Below are 15,720 nucleotides of genomic sequence, written 5' to 3'. Positions count from 1 at the left end.
CTCCCTCTGTGGCTTAAAATGTGACCTTCGCAGACGGTAAGCAGCCCAATTAGAGGACGGGAAGGTGAAAGGGGGCGGGACCTGAGGCCCATGCGGTTACCTCAAGCGACCCCCCCGCCGCGAGCAGCCGCCCACGCAACAAATGCCCCACGCGGCCAATAATACTGCAAAGGGAAGAACGAAGACGCGCTGTACGTCGGCGTTTTCTCTCCTCACACATTTCAAATCGAGCCTTTTTTCACCTCCTCCACGTCCCGCTCTGCTGCGCTGCTGATTGGCTGACACGCGTCCTGTGATCTGCCCTCTGAGGGACTCGCCATAAGGCGGGAAGTCATATCACACAGCATTATGCATGTTAAGGAGTTCATATTTAATGGAAAACCCTTCTGTATGTGCAGGCTAATCAGGAAACAAAATCTCTATTTAAAAAAAATCTGTTTGCCGTACACGTACCCGAGGGAGGTATGCATTCATTTATATCACTTCGTGAAGTAAAATATAATTACACATCCTGTACAGTACAAGCTATCGTGAGCAAACATACAAAATATGAGACATAATAGAAAAGTAAATATCAGAATTGTAAATGTCACAAGTGAATAATACTGTAATGAGTGTAGAAATATCACACTGGAATAAATGTAATGATCAAAGCATCAAACACATCTTATACTGTACCTTATATACCTTATACATCTTATACTGTACCTTATATACCTTATACATCTTATACTGTACCCTCCCCAGTTATGTCAGTATGTTTGCTGACTCTTTTTATATTTCAAATCTTTAGATGTACATATCAAAGCTGTTTAACACCAGCTCGTGACTCAACTACTGTCAGTCCACTGGGCCGGTCCACCACTTCGTACTGGGATTCTTTGACTTGCGAAGGGACGTGGTTGAGGTTGGACAAAGCAAACATTCATTTTAGGTAGAACACAGGGTGCAAACTGCAGCTTCTGGAGTGTAAATAACACGCCGCGTGGCCCCGACGTGTTGTCAGGTCACGCTAAACCCACAGCCATTATGTGCACAACCTGTCAGGACAAACACAATAAAATGAGCTCCAAATATGAAGGGCGTAAGATAAATATTCAAGAAAAGGCAGAAGAGCAGCTCAGAAGATGGTGTCTTCCTCTCCTCCCCCATACCAAGGGGTGAGTCTGACCATGGGGGGCCTGGGGTTACCAAAGGGTCGCTCAGGCTCCGGCTCCAAAGCGGACGACTCCAGCGAGCTCAAGGATCCCGCGGGAGACCCGGACCCCTCGTAGGCGAAGGTCCTCAGGCAGTCCGACGGGCCGGCGTTGGGGTCGCGATCCGCCTCCGACAGCCTGTCCAGGATGAACTGCCGGAAGACCTCGTCGTCCGGCCCGATGAGGTGGGACTCCCTGAGGGACATCCGTATGCTGGCCCTGACCTCCTCCCTCCGCAGCCTCCTCTCCCGCCTCCTCGGGTGGCGGCGCAGCGGGACGGCGTGCCGGCGGGGGTCCGGGTCCGCTCCTCCGTAGTACAGCACCTTCTGCGACGGCGCCTCGGGCAGCTCCATCACCGCCACCTCCGGTCCCTCCTGCTGCTTCCGCCTGTGCCTCCTCACCACCAGCATGAGAAGTGACAGCACTGCAGACACAACCCGGCAGGGGGCCATTACCGTTAAACACCGGGGCGTGAGCTCGCCGAGGTAAAAAGCACCCGACGGCCCGACGGAGCACAGCGGGTCCTCGTGCACCCCGGGTTTCTTTCTCCGTAAACCGTCGTGGATGCAAGGAATCAAAACGAACGCAAATTAGTCAATAAGGTTTTTTTTTTTATTTTATTCGGGCTCACGCATGAAAGCAGACTTGTTTGTTCATTCGATTGGTTTTCGTGGGGCATTGTGCTCATCTGACGGAATGTTAGCACAGCAGGTTTTGTCATTAATCTTTCATGTGATGGGTACAGAGGGGGCACAAAGCAGCTGAGGTCTTAATAAAGCTCTTCGCTATGCAAACCCATCAGTGTCCCAGGTTGGCTTTGATACTGATGTATTGCAAGCGGTATGCTCGTTACCCGACGTCGTTGCTGCGCGAGCCGTCAGCGGTTTAAAAGTGTGTGATGAAGGCACGCGGGTGAGTTTTTAAAATGGGAATCAAATGAAAGGGGGGGATTTGTTAAAGGAAAAATCCGTCTGCTTGACTCAAGTTTACATACTTGCCAAAATTACGTGAGGTGGAGCTGCTTTAGCACCACAGATCCGCTGAAAAAGAATGACCTTTTTTACAACCAAAAAATCAGTGACACAGACACCATCCATCCATCAATCAAACGCGATCAATCAAAATGCCGCTCACGTCTCTTTTGTCTGCAGAAACTTTTTGGGACAAGACCTTTGTCAAGATTGCTCAGTAGTCTTTTTATCACTTTAAGTGTCTGGAGGACGGAGCTGTAGCTTTGTAAATCCACACAAAGAAAGATCCTTTCCTTTTGAAAGCGCATTATCAAAAGTTACTTTTAAGTCTATTTCAACAGTTTTAACACCACTGCCCCTCTGATTGGAGTTTAAAAAAAAAATACAAAATAAAATCTTAATATTTTATTAAGTAAGTAAAAAGCGTTATAAATAAATATCTAATTTACTGATGTGTTCCGTAATATTTTTGACTTGACTTTCATTCGCACTCTGTGACTGCAGGTGAATCCAACATGACTCCGAAGCTTTCTCACCCGTGAGTGTGACGAGGCAGACCAGCAGCCCCAGCAGGGCCTGCAGGCTGAGCCCCATGGACAGGGCGAGGGCCTCCACCCCCCCCGTGGGACAGTGGCCGGCGGGCTGGCATCTGCACACGCTGATGGTCAACGTGCTGGTGCCGGTGAGGGCCGGAGAGCCGCTGTCTGTCACCACCACGGGCAGGAGGTACCGGCTTCGGTCCTTGCGCGTGAAAGTACTCCTGCGTGCCACGATGCCGGCGGTATTGTCTGAAAAACAAAGTCCAACACCCCCCCAAAAAAAGATTTATTTCACGTGTGACTCACGACTCGCGTCCTAGTTGCCGAGCGGACCGCTGTGCCCGACATGGCACAGTTCAATCCCACATCCCTGCGCTGCCCACTTTAACAGCGTTTGATATCTGCCGCCTTTTGATGAAAGGTTGACCGCCTGCTGTGTGCGAGGCGAACACCTTTCTAATTGACGGACTCGGGGGGGGCGAGGGGGAGGCGACATCGCGCTGAAGGATTTTGTTCCAAATGGCAGAAACATTGCACATTTGAATCCATGCAATCACAACACAATCCTTCATTTTGCCCTCTGCTCATACGTGTGGAGGTGAAACCATGAGTCACGCTTGCTTCATCTGGTCACATGTTTTCACATGTCACATGTGTTCCTGCAGCGTTATTGTCGCTCCTTTCCTTCCGCTCAGAGAGGCGAACATTCGGCTCTGACCTTGGTTGTCTCTGATGGTGAAGTTTGGATTGATGTGTTTCTCAGCGACCATGGAGAAGTAGAAGTGGTGTCCCTCAGCCGGCTCGTCCAGGTCCACAGCACTGAGCAGCTGAATGAGCTGAGGGACACAAAGACACGTTTCTGAGAAAAAAAAACATCAGATCAGATTTAACAGCTGACGACGTCTGTGTTTTAGTCTGTTCGACGCCGAGGCGTCTCAAAGTGAAAATGAAAACATTCACCGAGCATTTCATGTGAATTCTCAACACTCCGAAATACACAACCGTCAGTGGAATATAATATACTTCTCCGGCTTGCGTTCCCTCGCAGATGAACGGCTGGTAATCGCCCGCCAGCGTCGGCACGTTGTCGTTTATGTCCAGCACTTTGATGAACACCACCACGGAGGAGGATAAATGGTTCGCCGCTGCAGGAGTGGAGATAGACATTTGCTGGAGTCCGCCGGGTGCATGTGTCATAAACGCGTTCTAAGAGCTCCGTCGAAATAACACTCAAGACTGATTAATGTTTCTTCTTTGGGAAAGACGACTGCGTGGAAATAACATGAGCGTCTTCCAACGGAGAAAGTGGAAAAGTGGTTAATTCTTCGGTCTAGACCGGTGACCTCCGACCTTTTGAAGCGATGGATCTACAACTTAAAGTGGTGTTTCTTACTGTTTACTCATAACTTTTTGTTATTTACTCTTCACAGTTATATTTGTGTTGTGAGCCAAGTCACAGAGGAGGTATGAAAGCAGACAAAAGTCTACATGTGATCAGACCTCAGAAAAAGTCATATTTCATTAACTAACGCTGATTATGCAAATGTCATTTCATCATTCCAACTACAAACACAATCTTTTCCTGCAGGATTAACGTTGTTTCTCTTTCTGCATAATCCTTCCGGATCACATCAGTACCCCCTGTGTTACTTCTGGCTGGAAGCCGCATGCCGCGGACAAAGACTTGTCATCAACGCGTGATGTTAACGTATTCCGAACAGGTCTCCGGCCCGAGCGAGGATCAACGAGTCGGCTGCATCCAGGAGATGCCGCTGGGAGAAACACGGACTTTCTCCTTACTGGTTTCCTCGGCTTCAACGGTCACGTTGTGCCACTGCGCCGTCTCCCGGTCCAGCGCTTTAGCGACGGTTATGGTTCCGTTGTTGGGGTCTATTTTGAAAGCTTTTGTGTTGCCGCTCCTCCCGTCGATTGAATATCTGCAAGAGAAACCACAGAGACGCGCGTTTAGCAGCCGAGGCTGCTTTTTGGGCCAACAAAACACTGTGATGCCACCGGGAGATTAATTAGGGGAACTGCTCGTTTCTTCTAATCTGTTGACAGACACCCAACAAAGGGAGCACGAGTGTGACAACAACTCTGCGGAAACAAAGCATCTCACATAGCTACGCCGGTTTTTTTTTTTTCAAATCATAATCGTTTAAATCCGTTTTCCCTGAACAGAGATGGTGTAAAAACCATGAGACAGGGACTCTGGTGAATGTAGGGGACGTTACAGGTGGAAACCAACATCCCCATGTCGTGTTTCATTCATTAACATAAGTGATTGTGACACTAAATGAACCAGAGGCCGCTTTTTCCTGTAACAACACGGAAAGTTTGACAATTTGTCCAAAGTAAACTCAATCATATTTAGTAGAGGACCCCCCCCCGCCCCGAAAATGTCAACCTGAATTTATTAATGAGTGAGACCTGGTCTCCAAAGGGACGGTAATACATGCTAGGCCGAGGATGATATGCAGCACCTGCCACTCTTAAGCTCTGCAGAGATGGACTACGTGCACCGGTGCCGCTGACGTCTCCTCTGCAACGTGCCCCACTTGCAAATGACTGCAAATCTCAATTCCGCGCCGTATGGCGCTTTATTACCCCCCCTCCCACCACCCCCCGCGTCCCGGCCACGCCGCTTTGTGATAATACCACGGCAACCGGATAGAAAAGACGTGTGAGCTACGAAGAGATGAACAAAAAAAAAAAAAAAAAACGAATCCTGATGATTTATTCAGCTTGGGGGGGGAGGGGGGGGCTCATTTCCTACTGAAGTAATGTGAGATAAATACGGTATCCAGAGATCAAGGGTAAAAACAGATGCACCGAGCCAGCAACACTTTTGGAAATGGAATGATTTTTCACGGCGTGGAGGAAGCTGTCTGGGGACACGACTGCCCCCCCCCCCCCGTCTACCGACCCGTCATTACCGTGCCACCGGCTGGCAGGTGCCATTCTTCCCGGTTTAAAAAAAAAAAAAAGGACCCCATTACCGCACCTGATGGGATTGTTGACGGCGTCGGTGTCTCTGGCCGTGACGCTGCCGACCACGGCCCCCACCGCCGCATTTTCAGGGACCTTCCACTCGTGGGCCGCCGGCAGGAAGACGGGCGGCTCGTCCACGTCCTCCACGACGATCTTGAGCGTCGTCCTGTCCCTGAACTCCTCCAGAGTCAGGAAACGAGTGTCCACGTGGTCGTTGGCGGCCTCGGCGGCCATGACGAAACGCCTTTTGGCTTCGTAGTCCAAAGGCTGTGAGGAGGGTAATAAAACGCCTTTCAAACAGATCATATTAACACAGTGGCTCCTGGTTCGTCATCATTAGGCCTAAAGAGGAACTTTGCAAATATGCTTTGCCGACTGGAATTCGAGGCGGACGTTAAAGCGGTTTAGTCAACGCCAATAAGCTGGCAGCCGCGAGCATGCGCTTAAACAACGCTGCCTTTAATAGGTTTCTTAACGTTATAATCCTGGTAATGAAAAAAAACAAGGGTGCAAAACCGTTATTGCATTTCCAAAATGATTCAGAGACAGAGTCAACAATGTTTTTCTTTTATTTCATTATCACGGCATCTAAATGAATCGAAGAGGCATCTTTTATGTGAGAAGTGTGAAGCACAAGTCCTGGAGGAAAACAAGAGAATCTGTGAGGATTCTTGAATGAATATTTTGAGGACTGTCAGGTGATGGAATGTAACAAAGGACAATAATATGAACATATGAGCCAACAAATAGAATATAATGCATTATTAGGGATTAAATACTTTAATGTTCCCCAGCAGTATTTAAAGTGTTTTAATTAAACCCCCCAGCTGTAAGATTAAAGTGATGAACGCATTGATGCTTTAATAATTATGTTAATAGTAATAAAACTCTGAAATGGATCATTCGGCATAATGGGAACTCCCACTGAGGTAGCCCAAGAATACTCGGATGCTAATACTTTTTAACTTAAATACTGAATGCAGGACTTTTAGTGTTTCTATATAGTACTGATGCTACTTTGCCTCGAATAATAGGCCTCACGACTTATTTATTTTAATCATCAAAAAGTGATCACTCATGGTGAATAATGCTCATATTCAATCATCAAATCAAGCTAATTACGCTCTCTCATTGTGCATATTGAGCTCAGTAATTTCTCAGGACCTAAAGGTCCGGTGCGTGTACCCACCTTGGCTAGCAGAACAACCCCCTCCTGCGTCACCGGGTCTGTTCGGATGACGAAGGTGGAGCTTTCCTCCAGGTCATCCTCCAGGCTGTAGGTCATCCTGGCGTGGACGCCGGTGTCTCCATCCTGCGCCATGATGCGGCCCACCGTGGTGCCCACCGCCGAATCCTCCGGGAGGGCAAAGGCGTACAGGTCTGAAGATACGCGGACGTTTTAAATATTAGCCGGGGAAAGTTGGAATGGGATTTTTTTTTAAAGAAAGACACTCACTTTTGTTGAAAAAATGAAAAAAATGGTTTCTTTAGTTAAAATTGCTCACACAGCTTGACAGAAAGTTGTTAATATCTGCTCAAGAGAGTCTGCTAGTGTGTAAAGTGATAAGAAGGGGGAACATTGTGGTGTTGGGTCAATTTGTGTGAGTCACAGATAAATCGTGGCGACTCCACATAATCCCAGCAACTCTAATACGAAGATGAGAAAATGCGATTGTGTCTCTGAGTGACTCTATTTGGATGGCTGCCCCAACTGGGAAAACACCCCCAGAAAACACATAATAATGACCAATTATGTCACAAAACAGAGGGCACAGTTCAAAGTGAAGTGTGGTCATCCAATATTTATAGTGGCTTTCGACTGGATAGGATGCAGTCGCATGTGAATGTGAATGTTACATTAATAGTTAAAGGTATCATCCTTGCTGTCTCATTTCTTCAGAATTGATTTCTTCCCGGGGCATTCATTTAGTGAGGTTTGTTTCTAAAGGTCATGACAAATGTCCTTTCATGTGTGAATGATTAAATCCATCCAGTGGGCGACGCCTGTGCACGTGCACGAGCAGATGAACATCCCCATCTCCGTCTCTCCCTCTCTCTCTCTCTCATTCTTCCACTGTCTCCTTTTAATTTCAGCCGCCGGGCCGAAAAAAACAAGACGCGTGATGCAGCGCCGGCAGCACAAACCTCCCACCCGGACCAGATAAACGCCTCTCGGGTGTAATACTAAACGTGTCCTGGCGGGGGCCCGCGGCGCCGCGTGCCCCTTACCGTTTGCACCGGCGTGACTCGTTCAGCTTAGTGACTCACGGTGCTGGAAAGTGGGTCCGTTGTCGTTGACGTCGGTCAGGCTGACGGTGACGGTGGTGGAGGCGGAGTAACCGCCGCTGAGGCCGAGCATGTCCTTCACCTGCACCACCACCAGGTACTCGTCCCGGGCCTCGCGGTCCATGTCGGGCCAGGACGTTAAGACGATCCCTGCGGGGGGACGGAGAGGTGGTGCACCCAGAGGTGGTGCACAAGAGGAGGCCATTAGGTGTTTATTCAAACTGTGAGTAAACTCTGCCTCAGGCGGTCGTGCAGGGGGCCTGTAAATGTGAAGCCTGCAAACCTGCTTGGTCTTCAGTAATACCGAGAGGGCTTTGAAATGAACACGACTATTAGCAGTCTATTAGTTAATTATCTATCTGCAACAGGGGTGTCAAACATACGGCACGCGGGCCACGTCAGGCCCGCCGGGAGGTCCAGTGCGGCCCACCGGATGCGGTGTAAAAATGACAGAAAGACATACATTTATTTTTCCACATGCAAAGACAATCCCAGAGTATCTTTGTAAGAAAGATATTAAAAAAAGGTTTAAAATGTAATCGTTTTTTGAAATTGGGACTAAAGAGTGTATTTGTTGGAGACTAGTTCTCAGCAGAGGACTCATGCATATTTGATGTTATAAATATTTTACATTATCAAGGCTCTGAAGTACCAATGTTAGAAATGAAGGAACAGCGATGCAACCGGGCGTAAAACCTTGCGGTCTAACAAGTGAAGCCAGACGGGACGAGCCTACAACTTTGCATCCTTTGCATTCGCCGAAAAGAAGTTGTGTTGAAATCAAATCAATCAAATACAATAGATGGTTTCAAGTCTCCTTCATCACAGCATCATCATTTATTAAATGATGGTCTGATTTAGAGAAAACCCGAGCACAAGGCAGGCCGAAATGCTTCTCGGTCTATTGGAGCAACACTGAGCCTCATTGTTATTTCTTTCGTCTTTTGTGTGGAAAAGTGACGACAATGTTCCTCATTGATGATCGCATTCTTTTGCATGTTAACCGTTTTCCAACATCAATGACGCCTTTCCCCGACTCTTCTCAGATAAGGTCGACAATGTGTGTGGAAATTGCTGCCGCCGACCTCTGCATCACACAAATAATTGAGCCAGACTCCCCGTAGGATGCAAACACTCACATATTCCCACCAGCTAAACGTGTGAAAAGCCGTTTGCAGGAAAAAAAAACGTGCCTCAGATTGGAGGCCACTCGGTGTGAAGTTAAACATTATATGTTCAGCGCGCCTCCCTTGCTGGCCGGACTGTGGCTGCTGAGAGGCGGAGCCTCCGTCGACCCTTTCAAACTAAAAGCCTCGCGTGATTTGGAAGGGCTACCTGTCTTTGGCTCCACAGAGAAGTAGGGCTCCCCCTGCAGGATGGAGTAGATGAGCTTGGCATTGTTTCCAAACATGGGATCATCAGCATCTGTGGCTGTCACCCGGGCCACGGTGGTCCCTGTGGGAGGAGGGGGGGGGGGGGGGGGGGGGAGATCACACAGTCAGAGTTAGCTCGGGCAGCAGTTCCAGTCGACGGGGAGATAAAGTGATTATGCCACAGTCCCGCAGGGTCTGTCGGTCTCGCTCAGTGGGAGGGGGGGGGGAGGATGCTGGCGATGGAGGAGAGCAGCGTTGGCTTTTCACAGCTCGGCGAGGCTGTGCAGGTGTGTGTGACGACCTCGCCGGCCCCAAAGCGACGTCTCGCTCGCCGCCCACCTGCTGCTCCTTTTCCCTCCAATTCGCCTCTCCATCTTTTCACGCTTACTGCCCTTTTCTCCACTGACCACATCCTCTCTCCCAGTCCTCGTCCATCTTCTTCTTTTCTATTTTTTTTACCCCGGAAGGCACACTGTTGGGTGGGGGTTAGGTGGGGGTTGCCACAACATTTCAACCTTCCCCTCTCACTTTCTTTTCCAGAGTCAAATGCATTGTGATTTATTACGAATGAGATATTACGCAGCAGAAGCAGATTACACATAAATTGAAATGGTAATGTTTGTGGTATGAAAGGGCAGTGGTTATAATAACATTATATAATACATTTATCCATAAAGGCATCCAAGCTACAATTCACAATTCAATACTTTTAACTTCCTGAATGGGGACAGATGACAGACATTCATAAAACCTTTCGTTCATTGTCTTCAGTCCAGATCTAAGTTAAGAAAATTCATTTTAAAAGTATATGCTTAGAAGAATAAAGCCCATTTAGAGTTCCTCACCGTTCCAAGTGTTTATATGTGTAAACAAAGGATATTTGGAATAAGTAAACCCGTTGGCAGGTTGACACTTTGACTTGTCTCAGCTATTTACAGCAATAGATCAGTATTCATTTTCTCAACAATTTATTCAGACTAGTTTTTCTGAAACGGCTGTATGTCATAAACATCCAACAAAGCCTTTGAATTTAATCCAACCTGCCGGAGCTTCATTTGGTTGACTGTTAAAGCGTTCCTCTGGTCTTTCATTCACATACCAGTTGGACACATCTCAGGGATGCTGGACACATACGGTTCGTTCTGGAACTGCGGCCCATTGTCATTGATGTCCTGCACCTTGATGATGAACTCGGACTCGGGTTCCTCTGGTTCGTTGGACCTCCTGTTGATTGCCTGGGCTTGGAGGACGTAGAAGGACTTTTCCTCTCGGTCGAGCTTCTTGAGGGTCCGGATCTCCCCGGAGTACTCGTCTATCTCGAACGCGTCTCCGGCCCCTTCTCCTGTCAGTATGTACTTCATGGAGGCTTCCCCTCGGTCATAGTCGGACTTGAGCTGCGAAAGGGCCACGAAAGCTTAATTTAAAGAATAAAATACTTGAATTCAAAGGGAGGCGAAATTAGCTCGTCAGGGACTTGGAGGACATTCAATCTGAAATGGTACCTGGCCAATAACGCGAGGGGTGGGATCTTCCTCGGGGACAAACAGCTGTTTCCAGATCCAGCCCCTCTTCAGGCGGCGGTGCAGATGAGCGGACCCTTGGGCCAGTTGTTGGGCTTCCAGACCCCGAGTCCCTCTCGTATCGCTCAGTACACCGCCAGGGATCATAGTAAAGGCCGCGACCACGGCCAAAACACTGGGCATGCTCATTTTTACCGTCCATCCGCGCATTTCCTCGCCACTTGCCATGGTCAGCGGACAGAGGACGGAGGGTTCACTGGTGCACCATCACCGGTTCTTCTTTCCACAGCACAGTGATTCACGGCCCCTGCAGTGCTGTATCCCATCTCGTTAGGATGTCATTTGCATGCACGCTCATGTCTCTGAAATAAAAGTAAAACAATTTAATTAAAGGCCGGAGTGAGAAATCTCCAGTTTGCTAAATGAAGAAATCTGCAGCACTGGATTCAAGAATGTGGAACATTCTTTATTTCTACAGAAAGCTTCCATATCGAGGAGAGAGTTAACACAAAGTAAATAAAGGTTAAAAACAAAAGTCAACATGACGGTTGATCTCCTTGAGCTTGATGAGGAAGTTATGATATGCTTTTATAAAGAGTATGCAGAGATTGCACTGCTGCACTGCAGCTCAAATGTTTGAGACAACATTCAAGCAAGGAAGCTGGATGAGGGATTGAATTTTACACCAACCGTCCCCCCTTTTGTTTTTTGTCTTGTGTCCTGCAGTCCTCCATGACATTTTGAATTAAGACAAGGCCCTGCACTGTGCTTCACAGGATGGGGGGGGGGGGTTAGGGGGAGTTGCAGGGCCTGAAAATGATGCCTAAAGCCTGACGATGCACTCTGCGGCTCACTAATGAAGATTTCTAATTAGATCAATGTCTCCCCAGACATGGAAAACAGAGACGCACACATGCCTCTGACAAACCATGAGTGGAATCAATGCAATTACAATGTGCACCGGGGTCAAGAGTGTGAGGACAGTGAAAGTCAGACGACGCGGCAGATTAGTCAAGACAACACAAATATACGGCGTCTTTAAACCTCCCCGTCGGCGTTCCCGGAGATCAACAAACCCATCAACCCAACGAACAGATTAACTGCGGCGTCTTTTTTAATTTTCTTTCAACTAGCAGCAACGATGATCCACTGTCAGCGTGTTACTGTCAAACGTTATTATGGAAAATTAGCAACTAAACTCACCTGTTAAATTGGTGCCTTTGCCTCTCGGTGGGATCAGATATGAGTCACTACGGCGATAATTCTAAACCACTCTAAAAGAGCTTTTCGAGACTTACATATTAGCACATGACAAATAGAGTCCCAGATATTTGAGTGCTGCGCAGGAGCACGAGTGCGTGCATTTCCAACATGGCTGGTCCCCGGTGGAAGAACTTAGAGTTTGGAGTACACTCCAGGACGTCGTTTGAGCAGTTAGAGTAGTTTCAGTGCTTAACAGCTCATAATGTCCATGTTTAATCTGCTAGAACTAAATTAGCTGCCAACATCCATTTGTAATGGGCCGGCGAAAGCAGCTGCCGACGCACGCTCTTATTGCTGAAATTCAACGTTTTTGTCCGCCCGGCCGCGTCTTTGCGAGCCAGATTTCGGATCGCGGAGCGTGGCGGGGTGACAGTCCAATTAGCGACCGGCGAATCGTGAGGCCGCCGTGGTGTTTCGTGGGGGCTTGCCAGGCACGCGCCCCGGCCCGATGCCGTGAGCCAAAACCACACGACGGCCCTCGGTGATGTTACTCGGAGCAACTGCTCAGCCGCCGGCGTTGCCAAGGAGTCCGCTTAAGAACCCTTTACCCCGCCTCCCCCGGGTGTCAGTCATCGCTGGCGTGGCTGAAACCGTGGACCGCGGTCACAACGGGTGTTTGGGTGCCAATTTAACCACATGGGCCTTTTTTTTTTGGAAATAGGTGATGAAATTCACCTTCGACCAATATAGAAGAAACTCAGAGTCTCAGAGACGTCTCTCTTCGTCACACCTTCTGTAGCCTGTATGTACAGTACATGCTGCTCCACCACGTGATGGATGACAATGAGCTGCAGTCGCACAATGTCAAGCACTCCATGTGCTCAGACCCGCCGCGTTACTTTTCTATACGTAATGCCGCATCTAGTTAATAAAATGTCGCTCCGTTGTGGAAACGGCGCCGGGCGACGCTGTTAGCGGCGTTCATGCGTTCCAATAAAGCAGGAGAATCTCCTACTTGACATTGTGAATGACGCATCAATATGCACTGCCGACGCTAACAGCTAAGTAATGCTAACTCCATTCGAGCATCAGTTATGTGGTCTTTACGGCATCATTGAAACGTAGGAAAAGGTGAAAATGTGACGACGGGTATGAATATAGACGCTACAGCCATCTGCCGTCTTGAAGGAAAAAGCATCTGTTTAGCCTCGCTTCTTTAAGTTCACCCTTCCAAGACAATATGTCCTTAATTGGTCATTTGGGAGCCCATCATGGGACCTGCTGTTTACTGCTCTGTAAGACAACAACGCTGGCGTGCACTTCATGTTTCCTAAATCGGGACCTCGAATGAGTCCAGAGACTCAGGCGGAACAACAGGGTAATGTCAAGCTATCAAGTACGCGCCGGGAAGTCATTTCTTTGCTATTTCATTGCGTGCACCGGTGGAAAAATCCTCACTCTTAAGCAAAGGCTCCTGAATTTCCTCTGACATTTATCAGCCAAAGGGCTTTTTTCATCACAAACAATCAACCGATGCTAAAAAAAGAAAAAAGGAAAAGAGAGCAGTGAATTTCAACCACAGGCAATTATCTAAAAAGAATTAATTATGGGGAGAAAAAGTTTGTCGTGCAGTTTCACAGAGTTTCATCAAACATGCGACAACATACTGAAATTGTAAGCGCCCCCCCCTCACACACACACACACACACACACACACACACACACACACACACACCGAGGAGGTTCGGCTCTCGTAAACACGGTTTGTGCATCACAATTGCATGCCTGAAAGAAAGGTCATGGAAAATAATGACTAAATGTTAAATATCCTCTGAAATGTTTAATCTCCGTGTTTGGTCGCTGCGTAGCACAGAGAGAGTGGCACAGAGAGGTCAGCTACTAAATATCACATTTAAAGAGAACGCTTACTGATGAAATCTACTTTTTGGATTGTCGCCGCGTCGGATCGCTCACTCTGAACAGCAACGACCCCCTTTGACCTCTGTTCCTCCGCAGCGTAAAACGTCACGGCCATTTGTTCCAGAAGACACAAAAGCCACATCTCCAAACCTCCAAATTATCACGGATCTCACGGACTTCCCGCCGCTGCTTTTATGTTGAAAGGGCATTTGCTCCTTGACATCGTCACCGGGGGGGTGACACAGGAAATTGCATCTAAACATCTTTCGGGCAAGAAACACAATCTGTCCCAGGTGTTTTGGCATCCCCCCCCCCCCACCCACCCACCCACCTGTTTGCGTGATTCCGCCGTCCCCCGAGCCACTTCTCACCAGCCGAGATCAGCGCCGGCGTGTGAAGGAACACGATCTGCTTAACTGAGCGCCGCGCTGCTGGAAAAGCAATTCAGTGGCCACAATAGAAGAAGCCAACGCGTGTGGTTTTCACAATGGTCCCCCCCCCCCCCCCCCCTCCGACCCCCTCCCCCTTTTTCTTCTTCTTCGTCTTCTTCTTCTTTTCCTCTCCCCGTGTTCGGGCCCTTCTCAGAGCTTCCCGGGGAAGAGCAAACACAGGCTCTATTGTCTGCGGAACACTCGGGGCCTTCATCGCCATGCAAATAGCCACAGCGGAGCTCACAAATGGATTTCTATCTTCTCAGCCTCTCTGGGGTTTTTTTTTCTTTTTTTTTCCACATACCCATTTTTGCGAACAATCCGTTCGCTTATTAGACCGGAGACGGAGCATGCCGGGGTTGGTAATTCCTCCGCTGTGTGACAACTATTTCTGCTGGCGATGGGAGGGCGCCGGTCTGCTTTTTGACATTCAAGCTCCTCGAATGTTCAGCGTGTGACACAGTGTCGGTCATGACATCACACTCGGGACGTTGTTGTGACGTGGGGCCACAGTGGGAAGCAAAGGCCGGGTTGAAAGAGGGATCTACGGGTCGGAAAAACTGCCACGAAATGTAGCTTGTGAGGTCTTTGTTACGTGTTTGGGACAAAGCGGAAAAACAAAACTGTGGGTTTGTTGAAGTAAAATCCCGGGAAACACTTTTGTTATAACAGAAACAAAGCTTGAAGGAAAAGAAAGAGGATCATTTAAATGTACCTTGTGTTTTTAAAACAGTTTTTTTTACAACATATTCTTCCTAAAATCCTTTAACACCTTCTTTCCGTCCTCCACAATGAAATACAGTATTTTGTCTAATTAACCCTAAATGTAAATACGCTAATTATGACTAGTGTTAATTACATCAACTGTTGATTCCTTTCATGTTGTGGGAGTTAATTAGCTATTGAGTGTCATTCTTGCTCTTTCAAACTAAAGCGATATGTTAGATTAGGTGGTTTAACTGTAACTGTAGGCAAGGCAAGGCAAGTTTATTTGTATAGCGCTTTTCATACACAAGGCAGACTCAAAGTGCTTCACATCATAACAAGTGAAATAAAATGCAGGAATGAAAAGACAATTAAAAACAGCAAATAAAATGATAAATTAAAATCTTTTATAAAAGTTAGAGGTTAAAAGTGCAATGTAGGTACAATTTAGCAGAAGGCGAAGCTGAACACAAAAGTTTTCAGTCTTGTTTTAAACGTGGTCAGAGTTGGGGGCTGTAAGAAGACATAGTTCGTTTTTTCTTTGCGCCTCTGAGTTTTAGTTTGGAGTTGACGAGCAGATCCCGT

General features: G+C 47.8%; 1 protein-coding gene across 2 annotated transcripts; it reads right to left on the bottom strand.

Annotated features, from left to right (window-relative positions):
- Positions 1 to 355: 355 nt before the first annotated feature.
- Positions 356 to 14,488, bottom strand: cdh19 (cadherin 19, type 2). Of its 2 annotated transcripts, XR_013454143.1 has the most exons (13): positions 14,331 to 14,465; positions 10,859 to 11,238; positions 10,456 to 10,750; positions 9,319 to 9,438; positions 7,966 to 8,133; positions 6,887 to 7,077; positions 5,711 to 5,964; positions 4,507 to 4,643; positions 3,730 to 3,851; positions 3,425 to 3,542; positions 2,704 to 2,955; positions 739 to 1,620; positions 356 to 708 (listed from the first exon to the last, which is right to left on the bottom strand). XR_013454143.1 is itself a non-coding variant. In XM_078096092.1 (12 exons), exons 2-12 carry the CDS (start codon positions 11,102 to 11,104, stop codon positions 1,121 to 1,123), a joined length of 2,403 nt encoding a protein of 800 aa, XP_077952218.1. In that variant the 5' UTR covers positions 11,105 to 11,238; positions 14,331 to 14,488; the 3' UTR covers positions 356 to 1,120. The 2 variants fall into 2 exon arrangements, 1 of the variants encoding a protein (XP_077952218.1); XM_078096092.1 differs by having other exon boundaries at positions 356 to 1,620; positions 14,331 to 14,488.
- Positions 14,489 to 15,720: the final 1,232 nt, after the last annotated feature.

The sequence above is a fragment of the Gasterosteus aculeatus genome, chromosome 21 (assembly GCF_964276395.1).
Source record: "Gasterosteus aculeatus chromosome 21, fGasAcu3.hap1.1, whole genome shotgun sequence".
NCBI classification, from domain to species: Eukaryota; Metazoa; Chordata; class Actinopteri; order Perciformes; family Gasterosteidae; genus Gasterosteus; species Gasterosteus aculeatus.
This window is presented reverse-complemented; position numbering and strand designations above follow the sequence as displayed.